The sequence below is a fragment of the Mercenaria mercenaria genome, chromosome 4 (assembly GCF_021730395.1).
Source record: "Mercenaria mercenaria strain notata chromosome 4, MADL_Memer_1, whole genome shotgun sequence".
NCBI classification, from domain to species: Eukaryota; Metazoa; Mollusca; class Bivalvia; order Venerida; family Veneridae; genus Mercenaria; species Mercenaria mercenaria.
Window position 1 is genome coordinate 38609423 of NC_069364.1, and position 13339 is coordinate 38622761.

At 33.6% G+C, this 13339-nt stretch overlaps 1 protein-coding gene across 1 annotated transcript in view; it reads right to left on the reverse strand.

Annotated features, from left to right (window-relative positions):
- Positions 1-10648, reverse strand: part of LOC123551486 (RNA-binding protein 28-like) — a 31067-nt gene extending 20419 nt beyond the window's left edge. Inside the window, exons 1-8 of the mRNA XM_045340460.2 lie at positions 10467-10648; positions 6831-6876; positions 5547-5764; positions 4274-4391; positions 3353-3474; positions 2250-2350; positions 1643-1718; positions 312-404 (exon numbers count right to left, since the gene is read on the reverse strand). Of these exons, the coding sequence (XP_045196395.2) occupies positions 312-404; positions 1643-1718; positions 2250-2350; positions 3353-3474; positions 4274-4391; positions 5547-5764; positions 6831-6876; positions 10467-10596 (904 nt within the window). The 5' untranslated portion in view covers positions 10597-10648. The remainder of the gene's footprint in view (positions 1-311; positions 405-1642; positions 1719-2249; positions 2351-3352; positions 3475-4273; positions 4392-5546; positions 5765-6830; positions 6877-10466) is intronic.
- Positions 10649-13339: the final 2691 nt, after the last annotated feature.

A 13339-nucleotide genomic window follows, 5' to 3' on the forward strand; every position in this document is an offset into this window, starting at 1 on the left:
GGTGAGGCCAGGTTTTTGACAACTGAAACAATCTGAAAATACTTGGAAGCGGGCATTCTAGGAATATTTCTGTGACACTGAGACTAGTGTTTCAGGAGGATATGCTGTTTTAAAACATCTATTTTTGACTCTGGTGACCACATGTTTAGAGGCAACAATTTTGGTACATAGCCAAAGATTCCTACAGACCAAATGGTCTACCTACTGACCAAATAACAAACAGATCTACATTTGCAAAGGGAGTACAATCCTAGCTGGGCATTATGATACACATATTTTCAGTAGAAACAAGTCTAAAGATTAGTTATTACCTAGTATTTTCTTTGTGTTCATTTCTTCTACAGCTTTCTTAGCTTCAGGTAATCTTGTAAATTGCACAAATCCAAATCCTAATTTCTTCCCAGCTGCAAATCAAACAAGGAAACATCTTTCTATACAAAACAGGTTTACTGAATACCAACAAGGATTTTTTTTATTATATAAATTAAAAGTGTTGTCAATTGGACTAAAGATAACAGATCTATACATGTCTATTCAGTTAACTTACTTCTAATTTTTTGTCTTTTTCTTTTATGATTACTTTTTAATTATCTAGCATATTCAGAGTAGGAATGTCAAAATTTGAATATTTTGATTAACATTCAAAACCAAAGATGAGTTCCTTAACACTCTCACCTAACTTTGATCTTGCTTCTTGCCAAGCTTTGTGAACATCCATAAGTCATAATGAGATGAAGTTGTTTTATGTTTTCCTACTTTTTACCTGTCTGACTCCTAACTACAGTCCAGCTAAATCATTTAAACAAACTTTAGAAATGTCCGTCCAAGAATGCAACAGGTGAAGTTTGGTGTTGGTAAGAGGAAGTCTTGTGAATATCCCCCCCCCCCCCACAGTACTTTGTAAGAAGTTTTTAGCTCTGACGGCCGCTTAAATGGGTCAGTGGAACAATATGAACAACATGCTAGGATGTTATAGACCAAGTTTGGTGTAATTCTGATTTTGTAAGTCTCAAAGAAGAAGATGTTCTAAACACTGTTGACACAGGCCGAACGGTGTAAAAAAGATGAAAGATGGACACCTGACCATCCACCTATACTAGCAGCTTACCCTAAACCTTTGGTTCATGTATTAAGAAGAAGACTATTTTACATTAAAATTAACACTTGTAAAATTGTATTTATTTTGACATCATCAACACTTCAGATGTCCTCTGTTACTGAAAAAATTAGATTTTTCAAATTGCTTTTTTCTAAATACTACACATTAAAGAAACAGAAACTATCTTCATAACCAGTCTTTTATCCATATAAAATATAATAGGATTGACAAAGCAGTTGGCACACTGAAAACTTTTCAATTTAAGCATAATATTTCACAGCTGACCTAGTTACAGGGATGATTTGAGTGTTAGTAATATATTTTTTCTATGATGAGCTTAAAAAGTATAGGTTTCTTACTGGCAATTACTCTAAATGTCCTCTGGGTATTTTTATTTACATACAATAATACATTTTCATCTCATTTTAATCACTTAGAAGATTTTTCACCATTTTGTACATGTACTTATTGCAAACCAATAGCCCATTTTATCCAATAAATTATGCAAAAAAGAGAACTATGCTTGTGTCAACATGCACAAACCTTGATTGGATGGAATTTTCACTTCTGTTATTTCTCCACAATGGCTGAATGCCTTTTGTAACTGTTCTTCATTACACTGAAAAATACAGTAAATCTAAAAACCTGTACACTTCCATAATGCACATTTCTTTATCTGCATACGACCTGCAAACCATTATCAGGAGTGTATTTTATAATATATGTATATTATACATGTTTACCTCAGAACGACTCGCCTCCCACTATAACAATTTTTCTTGAATGTTAACAAACAGCAGTGTAAAATGAATTATAAAAGTAACAAAACAAACAAACAGTATATCAATTATACTGACAATAACGTCAACACTTGACTAATCTGAAAACAACAGTTTGTCCTAAATAGCCTGACGTTTAGGATATAATTTTGCATTTTTTTTTTAGTAGTATTAAATACCAGTTTCAAATTTGAACATCTTGATGGTATTTTAACTGACATAGTTTTACTTCTTGTTAGACAAAGCAAGTGGTTGTTTTCATGCAGTTCTTCGCTCCTCTCTTGTTTTTGTCTCAACTCAATAAGTTTGTCAGTAATGTCTACAAAGACAATATTTTGATATATTTCTTAGTTCTTACAAACTGATTTTACCTGAAATGCAAGATTTCTGACAATAACTCTGGATTTCTTCAGTACATTCTGAGGTTGACCTGTCACATCCTGAGACATCTGAACAGCTTGTAACATACTGTCTGTAAACATTCAAAATTATGTATCATACTGAAATAAATACCCATCAAAGCAAAAAAAATTGAATTTTAAAATACTCATTTTCTAAATTTCGACAAACTCAAGTGCCATTACTCAAGAGTGACTGAGACTATCTAACTGTTTGTCAAACTTGGCCAAGATATTATTTAAAATTAACATTCTGATCAAGTTAGGTAAATACTGGAAATTTTATTTTCAAGTTAATGAGATTATACTGTATTTTCGCAATTCTGAGTAGTTCAAGGGCCATAACTGAAAAGCCGATGGGATGATCCTCTTGTTTATTGCCCTTAGCTGAGTTATTTTGGTCATTAACATTGTGACCAAGTTTGGTGAACCTTGGGTAAGACTTATTCAAGTCAGAGAGCTGACAACTTCTGTGGACACTACCTGTCTACCCATCGAAGGTGTTCACCTTAAACATCCAGTTTCAAGAGCATAAAAAGCTGAAACAAGAGGGCAATAATGGCCCTAGACCATTCTACAGATTTAAACAACTCAAACAGATATAACCACAGCTACCAGTGATGGCCATTCATACACACAAAAAGGGCTTGTCTGTAATGGTTTTTGCCTAAATATTTGCTTTAAATAAAATATATTAAATTCACTCTAAGTGGAGTCACAGTTATTGTCTTAATTCCATTACTGTGCTTTATAATGAACCAGCAGTTCAATCTGTAATAAGGAAGCTGAAGTTAAGGCTTTCACATCCATTATTTTCATTTCATTAGTTTTTTGTTTTTGATGGGTTTAAGGTCTCACCCACATAGTTACAGGCCATATGGCAACTTCCCATCTTTTGATGGTGGAGGAAGACCCAATATACTTTTCTATGCATTATTTCAGGCACAACAAGGCACTGCCAACCTTCCGAAATCCAGCTGGATGGCTTCCTCACATGAAAACCTTCAACGCCCTAAGCAAGGTTTCAAACCCACAGTAGAATAACTCACCTATATCAGATATAAAATTATACGTACCTTTGTAAGCATGATTGTGTAATTTTCTAATAGCTCGTTTGGCATCTCTGATACATTTAAACTTGAGATGTGCCTCCTTGCCACCAGTCAACAGCTTACATTCAGCAACATGTTTCACACCACTGTAACAAATATATCAACAAGACAGTTGTAATAACTCTAAAAGATGCTCACATGACCTTGACCATTGTGTCATTAAATGCAACAATATTGTTTCATAAAGAATAAATCATCAGCTTCATAAGATGATAGGTCTATTTTAGCTCCGGCAGCCCTAAATGCAACAATCTGAACAAGTATGAGAGAGGTCTATACAAGGATCCTATAGACCAAATTTGGCCTTTTAAAATCAACTTGAGAAAGGTCCATCCAAGGATGCTACAGACAAAGTTTGGTGAAAATCCATCGACCAGTTCCTATGAACTTATTTAAAGGTTTTCATATTTTTCACTCAAGTGGCCTCAAAATGGTCCAAGCGTTTGATTGAATTTGACAGAGGATCATACAAAGATGCTGCAGACCAACTATAGTGTTCTAACAAATTTGAGAAAGGTCTATTTATGGAATATTTTTCTTATAATCAAGAGATTCATAACAGATAACTGGGAAGAGGCCCTAGCACTTCAGGTTCATGAATTCATGCATTATATTTGTCCATTTTGGGATAAGGGCATTTTTTAAAACAGTATTTCAACCAGACAGGACAGTGCTTTCAAACATTTTCAAATGCAATTACTTTTTTTTCATTTTTGAATTTTCATGGCATTCAAAATTACTTCGGACACCTCACAGATAGACTCTAGGAATCATTTCTTTAGCTGGCAATCAGATAATGCTGAAGGCAAAAAATGTAAAAAAAAATCAATAAAATGTATCCTCTAATACACAAGAAATTCTTTAAAAATTGTAGACAACACTTACATTTTGTTTACAAAGTTATTAAGTTCTCCATCTGTTACACTGTGAGGCAGCCCTGTCACAGACACTATTTTTGCCTTGTGGTATTTCAGGTTCTGACTATTTTTTGCCTTCTCCTTCACTGAAAACAAGAGAAGTTTGTACTATATATATATATATATATATATATATATATATATATATATATATATATATATATATATATATATATATATATATATATATATATACACACACACACACTTGATGTATATCTGGTGAAAATCAGTAGAGCTGTTGTTTAAATGTTTACTTCTATTATAACCTCTGGCAGCCAGTAAGCATGCACAATCAAGCAAAAACATTTGAACAATGCATGAACACATAATTTTGGAAAGTAACATTCCACTTGTTTCCATGAGTAACAAAAAATCGTTTTAACAATCCGAGAAAACAAGACGGCCCACTCACCTTGGTTGAATAATTCTGGTAAAGAGTTATCCAAGAAATAGTTTTGCAAAATTACTTTAAAGGACTGGCCTGCATACTGTAAGGAGATCTCAATGCTTCAATGGCAAGATATGGTTTGTATTAAATTTCCAATATATGTACATGTATATAGGACAAAGTGACTACACCCTCTGGCAGTTGTATTTTTTTTAACTTTAAAGTTTATGTACACAGGAAAAAGTGACCTCTGAAGGTTTATCTATTGTTAGCTATGGTGGCCCCTAAGTAGTCAAGATGAACCATTTAACAAATTGTCACAAATAGTTTCACAGCAGATGTTTATGGTTATTTTGTGGACAATAGATCATTCACTTAATATATATGTTCAAAGGGACCTTTGTGGCTAAGTGGTTAAGGTCCCTGACTTCAAATCACTTGTCCCTCATCAATGTAGATTCAAGCCTCACCCGGGGTGTTGACGAAATAATGCACGGAGGGGCACCTGGGGTCTTCCTCCACCATCAAAGCTGAAAAGTCGCCATATGACCTATAATTGTGTCAGTGTGACATTAAACCCAACAAAATAAATAAAACAATTATATATGTTCAAACAGCCGAAGTCCAGTGGTTCAGCTGTGCTAAAAACCTTTAGAAGACTTCTTGTCATGAACTGTTTGATGAATATTACACAAAACCTTGTCAGTAGCAAGGTCAAAAGGTCAAGGTTCTCCTTAAATGGGCATCTTGAGCCGGTCATAACTTAGGTTTTACCATTTACAGACCAACAAAACATATCAAATTCCTCAATTGTATATTGTGTTCACAAATATTTTAACGTAAAGTATACCTTTTTCATCATCACTTTCTTTTTCTTCCTTTACAACAATATCTTTTGTATCATGATCACTGTCATCATGCACATTACTGTCATGATTTTCTGTTTCTTTTTTTATTTTTGGTTTTCTTGGTGTTTTCTTGACCTTCTTTGAAATGTCTGCATAGTCTACCGATACCTTCCGTCCCTCTAAACTTAAATCACTCTCCTGTGCTTTCTTTGCATCTTCTCTGAAATATTAACCCTCTATCATTAATATGTCCCTACTGTGACTTAATCAGCTAGAGTATAAGAATTTCTTCTGATCGGATCAAATACCATGTGCAGTTCATATAAATTTCCCTTAACAGAAAGACCATGATGCCCTCATAATATTCACTTGAGCATCTAGCTTGCACACTTCCAAATTTGTACGTGGTCATTTTGCCAAGTGTGTTTTCATGCTGATAGCTTAGGAAAAGAAATACAGTCATTCTAACTAATACAACAGCAAGCACTCTGACGTTACGGGACTAATCTTGCACATTACTGAACTTTGCTGAACACGATTTTCCGATTTTTTTTGCTACTGCTGAAAAAAACTTGCCTCACACTCCAGGTGTAAGATGACTCTCATGTTGTAACTCAAGCATTAATGCGTAAATTCATGCTATTCTTACTATAACAGAATAGAAGAAAACTTGGTCTGTAATCTTCAACATTTGAAGTCTCAATCTTAGACTTTAGAACAAGAATCAGTGAATCAGTGGGTTTTTTGTCCATTTTTGGGTCTCTCTACAAACAATATGCTTTCGGAGTATCCCACTTATTTCTGAAAAAAAACTCCCCTCAAGAAATTTCTTCTGTTTTCTTTTTTTCACATATTCCAAGTAAAACATTTTTGTTGACTTAAATCATTATGCAAACTATGAACAATGTGCTTTCAAGTCATTTTCTTTTCGATTGTAATATATCTATAAAAGAAACTCTTTTAATATGATGCACTTTTACCCCATTCAAGTCGTTACAATGGAATTTCATCCTCCTACATGTATGAGCCCTGCCACCATTTCCCAAAAATTGAAAGGAAAAAAAAACTCAATGAATGTTAAGTAAGCCATAAATTTGTTCATAACATATCTACAATATTTAACAGAGCTGTCTATAGCTGAAGACTGCAGTTTCAGGCAACATTTCATTACTACTTGCGCTGCAAACAAAACAAAAGAAAATTTAATTCTTTAATGTGCTTCCAAGTATCAGACATAAAACTATATGAATACAGTTCCTGTACTCCTAAACAAAGCAAACACTTACAGTAATGTAAACTTGACATAACCAAACCCTCTGCTTCTTCCAGAAACTGAAAAAAAGAAAACATCCATACTCAATTCTAATACTCTATATCAGTTTGTCAGTAATACACAATGTTTCAAATCATGTCCCAAATTTATGCAATTAAAGTGTGGACACTTAACAACTTTCCATTTTCCAACCTAAAGGTGTATTTATTTAACGTGTGATAGCCTGTCTGACTTTACTGTCACGAAAGTATACTTTCACACTTGGTGATGGATTTTAAAAGTTTCGCCGGAAGCTAACACAGTGACCTGTGGCACCCCTAGCCTAGAAAGGAAGTGGTTCTCTCCACAATGAATGCAGAACTTAATTCGATTGCTGAAAATTATTCATCACTCAAAAATCATGCAAGAAAGGTTTCCACTGACTTAGTTGAACACAGCGAATAGGAAATACTTCACTGTGAAACCAGTTTCCAGTATTTTTGTTAAACGGGTTTTTCGTATTTTTTTTTGAAGTATGATATTTGCTGCAACAGGTATGATGACACTAAATGTAAACTTCTCTCAGAGGTTCTTGCGAATTTTTCATTTTCTTTTGAGTAGTGAATAGTTTCTTTGCCATATATCTTTTAAATTAAATGGGATTTCTTTGAGCTCGCTTTGAGGCTTTGCTTTATTTCATATAATTCCACTTGTCAGCATTTTCCAGTAACACTGTATGTTTAACTTGTCAGCATTTTTCTTCTTAGTGTATATTGTAAGTAAAATGCATCAACAAATAAAGAGTTTAGACAGGGGTGTAAAATTCTTTTTCACACCACTCGCCCTGCAGGACTAGTAGCTAGTAAAATCTACTCGCCCTTAGTGAACAGTCACTCGCCCTAATAATTGACATTTTTAATACTGTCACGTTTTATGAAAGGAGTATTAAGTACAACAAGCAAATTTCAAATATAACATATAGCTCGTACACTACGTTTCAGTTTTGATTTCATTTTTGTTACTCCTAAATTTCCTTTTCAACCCAGACAATTTTCTTTTTCTTTCACTAATTTTGTCATCTCCTGCATCAAGTTGCTCTCAATAATAACTGCATTGATAATAATAATAATCAAAGTCTAACCCCTACCGTAGTTTCCCAAAGTGCCAGGAAAGTATTAAATATCAGTTATTTTCATTTTCTCAAGACTTATTTCCCGAAAAATAATTATTTTGAAAAGTGTCCTAAAAAAATATGGACGCAATAGTCATCATCCGCCTACCCATCTTGAAAGCGAAAAATAAAAAGTTGACAATCATCGGTAATTATCCTGTTGATTAACTAAGTAATTGTCCTTGTTTTCATCATCAATTAACATCCTCTCAAAGAGCTAAAAGAAGTGTGTCGGTATCATGACATCTGAAGTGGAGATCAAAGCGGTATTGTTGCACGAGATTGTCATGGCATTACGTCACAGTTACAGTTTTCGCGCCATGTGACACATCACTATCTGATCGAACTGCCTCGATTCTTTAAACTGATGAGAAATCAATAAAAAAGATTCTTCCCTAATTTGTTATTAAAAGCGAATGTGCAATATCGCGTATAAACTGACAAGTACATGTCTCAAACAATAATAGTGGAAATCCTACCTCTGTGACATATTTGCCTTCAAGGAATTTACATTATCGTTTGAGAAGAATATTTTATCAAAAAGTACATGTACAAAGAATTAAAAACCGCAACATCATTTTGTTTTATTTTAAAATCAAATTTCTATTTACGTCCACGAGGTCACGTAACCTATTCCGCCGCACTAACAGAAACCTTTTTACCAAAAAAATCGTTTAACTCTATGTATTTAAATTACTGCCGCTTTTTCATTATTTAAGATTTTTTTATTCTGTTTTTTGTTATTTCTGGTCAAAAGTCTGAATTTTATGCCCATAGTATGTATCACTTATTTTCTCTTAGAAAGAAATAAGTAATTAAGATCGCCCTGTTTGAAATTTAACAAATGATTATATGAAAATTCGACCGTTTTTATACAAATTTGCTTACATTTCCGTCGATATTTTATTGAAATCTTAATAGAATTCAAATTGCATTACTTCTCAAGCGGTGTTGAAAATGTTAAAAAATGAATGCACTACGCGCGTTTTTTGTGTTCATGTCGATAAAGAAAAGTAACGGCGATGTAAATTAGATATTACGGTAGGTCGCACGTGCTCTCGGAATGGAAAATTACCGGCATGACGTTTTGATATCTTCACGATTCACGGGTAAATTCTAGTCAATCAAAGTAGCAACTGAACCATCTCAAAGTTTGCATACGTTTTTCGAGATGTAATTTTTGAATTTCATTAAAGCTACCGACGTGAAAACCACTCGCCTGATCGGTCGAGTATACAGCGAGGTCCACTCGTCCTATCTAGACTTTAACTCGCAAATGCGAGCGGGCGAGTGGAATTTTACACCCCTGGTTTAGACCCACCCCCATTATATTTGGACTAACCAAGGGGTAGTCAAAATAATTCGATGTTCAGATTGTTTTATATTTGTGACTGGCAATCTAAACGCCAAAACTTTGAAGGACCAAAATAATGGAGGATGAATCACAATTCTCAGTCATATAAAGTTATTGGTTTTATCACTTGCGCATATTGGCGTGTACACGGTAAACATTAACCGTGTACAGTACATATATAGGTTTAAATCATTAGAAAATTCGTAATTTTGGATATTATTTAATAATTTTTACATAAATCAATGAGGAATTGAATCCCCCTTTGAAACATGTAAGTTTTATTTGAACTTGTGGCCAATTCCTGAAATAACAGACATATTTAAACATGTAGCATGTAAAGCGTCGGCAGCAATGAAAATTTCATTGGAAATTGCTTCATCTATTTTGGTCTTTTAAGTGTTTGATGCGACTGGGGATATTGCCCAGATGAAAAAATTATCTCAATATGTTCTAGGATCACGTCAAATTAGTTGGACTAAACCAAGGGGATACAGTGCCATGAGCAGGTCTAGGAAAGTGGAGTATTTACAGATTATCTGTAAATTTACAGATAATCCATAAATTTACAGATTTTTCAATCTGTAAATTTACAGATCAAGTGTTTGAAAACTGATGAAATAACATTTATCCTCAAAACCGCAGCTTGGAATTAATTGGTTTATTTACAGCGTGCATAAATTAAGGTTATTTGTGGGTTTCAGCCATTTTTGTTGACTTTGATTTTTTGGCATTTTCAGAAAAATCAAAGTCAACAGAAATGACTGAAAGTTACAACTGACCTTTATTTATACATACCATAAGTAAATCAATTAATTTCAAGCTGCGATTTTGTGTCTAAATATAATTTTAGCAGTTTTCAAACACTTGATCTGTAAATTTACAGATTGAAAAATCTGTAAATTTATAGATTATCTGTAAATTTACAGATAATCTGTAAATACTTCACTTTCCTAGACCTGATGTGCACTTCCAAGAAAAGTGCCAAAATATTATAAATGATCAGGGTTTCCCATCTCATAGGTAATGCCTAGAATAGTATTAACCCAAAGAATCTAGTATATATCGTTTTGGAGTTTTCTCCAGCCTCTGACTTATCAATGCAGTATAAAGTTGATATCGCGAAAACCCGTGATAATCTGCGATACCTTTGTCATTCACAATGAAACACTGCTTGATTGGACCAAATTCTGAAAATTTATCTTCTAGTTTATCTTTTGTGAAATGGAATGGTATATTCCGCACAAATAGTGTGGTGCTTTCTTTAATTTCAGTCATTTTTTCGGACAAGCATGTTTTTATTGTGAAACGTAATTTCCACACGTTATGTCTTTTGTTTCCTTACTAGGCATAATACACTAAATCGCTGCATTGCACCGTCCTTAAAGGCTACAACTCACTAAATAGTTGTATATAAAATTGAAATATTTCCAGTGGCCGCAGCACACATCAGGACCCATTTTAAATGTCTGTAACTTACATTTTCTTGAAGAATATTATATCAGTGCTGAATGAAAATCAAAAGAAAAGTGGTGGTCACGTTTGATGCAAGAAAAATATTTTCAGTCAAACACACAGACTGCAAAATCAGCTAAAAAATTAGACCCTAAATTGTAGTGGTGGTGTATGATCTAAGTTTCCATGACAAATTCTATCACGTTATTATTTCATTATGAAAATGCTACCTACATGTCAAGCATAGATCTGTCATGTGATTTCAGCAAAAAAATGCAAAGAAAATAAGGAAAATAGCTCTACAGAGCAAAAAAACTGAGGACTGTTTGAATCTGCCATTATGCGACTACCATTTTTTCGTGCCATTTTCCTATTTAGTGTCTGTATGCATAAAACTTCAAATGACTGCAGCACACACAATGACACATTTTAAATGCCTGTATGTAACTTGATTTTTTTTTTTTTTTTTTTGAAGAATAACGCGAGTTCAGAAGAAAATATATTTTGAGTAAAGCAAACAAACACACTGTAAAATCATCTAAAATGCGACCCATAATTGTAGTGGTTGTTCATATCATGTAGTTCTAAAGATCGAGCCATTTCTTTTAAGTCATCCAGCCCCTGAAACCCATTTAAGCTGTGTTTTCCCTTTTTTACTGTTCTGCACAGCAAAAAATTATAGTTCTGATGTATTTTTATAGTTTCCTGGCAGTATGACAACTTTAAAATCCATGTTAAAATCATTAAAAAATTAACATTTTGCACAATGTTCTTGTTGATTGAATTTGTAGCTCAATAGTTCAACTACTGTGGTGGTGTATGTCCTACGTTTCCATGACAAATTATGTTATTCTATCATTCATGATCAAAATGCTGTCTAATGTTGGGCATAGATCTGTCAAGTGATTTCAGTAACACATGCAATGAAAATAAGGAAAATAGTTCTACAGAGGGAAAAACCTGAAAACTAATCTTATGTGCCATTATATGACTCCAGTTTTCCACGTCATTTCCCTATTTAGTGTCTAAATACCTCTTCTGAATTTATAAACTTACAAGGGTTGCAAGCATACACTAGGACACTTTCTTAATGCATGTAACATATATTTTCCTGAAGCTAACAATCAGAGTACCAATGGGGTAAACTTTACACATGTTGTATACCTGTATTACTAGACTGTATGTATCGACCCCCAAACAGTTGTAAATCTTGGATTGGTATCTTCATGAAACTTGGTCACAATGTTGATCTTAATGATCGAAATGTCAAGTTCCAATCTAGGTCAAGTGGGGTCAAAAACTATTTCACCAGGTCACATTAAAGGTAAAGCTTGTTAACAATCTAGAGGCCACGTTTATGATTGTATCTTCATGAAACTTGGTCAGAATGTTAATCTTTATGATCTTTAGGTCAAGTTCAAATCTGGGTCATGTGGGATGTAAAACTAGGTCACTAGGTCAAATCAAAGGAAAAGCTAGTTAACACTTTAGAGGCCACATTTATGACCATATCTTAATGAAACTTGGTCAGAATGTTAATCTTGATGATCTGATGTTTAGGTCCATAGGTCAGGTGAGCGATAAAGGGCCTTCAGGGCCCTCTTGTTATGGGAGGAGTCTTAACAATTAATACTATACCATTCGCAGAACCATCAAAGAAATCGGGTGATTCTGCTCTTATGTTTAATATATTTTTACAGGGGCATTTCATTTGAGGTAAGATCCTTGCTAAATTGGAACAGTTGTTCTTTCAGTGTTAGGTGACGGCACACCGCAATTACTAACCAGAGCTGAAGCTTTGGTTTAAAACTTTATTCATCACAAGTAAAGCTGTGCACACTTACTGGTGCATCAGCTACCACTGAAAGGGGAATAAAATAGAATAAAGGCAACAAACACATAACAAACTTTATTCTACAAACATTCACTTGTTCCAAGACAAATAATAAAATATTTTGTCTGTCTTTAAATGAAAAATAATAGAAAATTATGAGTAAAATGACAAAACACAACCATTTTTGTTTTACCATCATCCATATTTCTCAGTTTTATTAAAATTTACAGACTTCTATTTATTCAAACTGGTTCTACATAATATATTTACAGTCAATGATTCAATTCAACCAAAATTTACATATACCTACAAGACCTGGGACAAAAATCGTTCATATTTCAGTCAATAAAGGTGGTATACGAAGTGAAATGTGCAGGAGTTATGAAGTAAGTGGTTTATTTTAAAGAAGGTAAATGTTCTAACTTACACACCGTGTAACTTGCAGCTAGATGCAATTTCAAAGTTAAAAAAAAAAGCATTTGGCTTGCTCCAGAAGACAAATCAGACATGTACTAATGAAATTACCAGTTCATCACCATGTTTAAGGAACTTTAAGAAAAGAAATGGTCATATAACATATCTCTGTTTTGGCTGAAATAAACACAACATCTGATGTTTAAAATGTAACAATTGTAAGTCATGTTTATTTTTTAGATTCCATGCTAATCACTTTTTTCTTAACAATTTCTGTACAGGTTTTGTACAACTGTATGTCAATCAAACTTAAAAGCC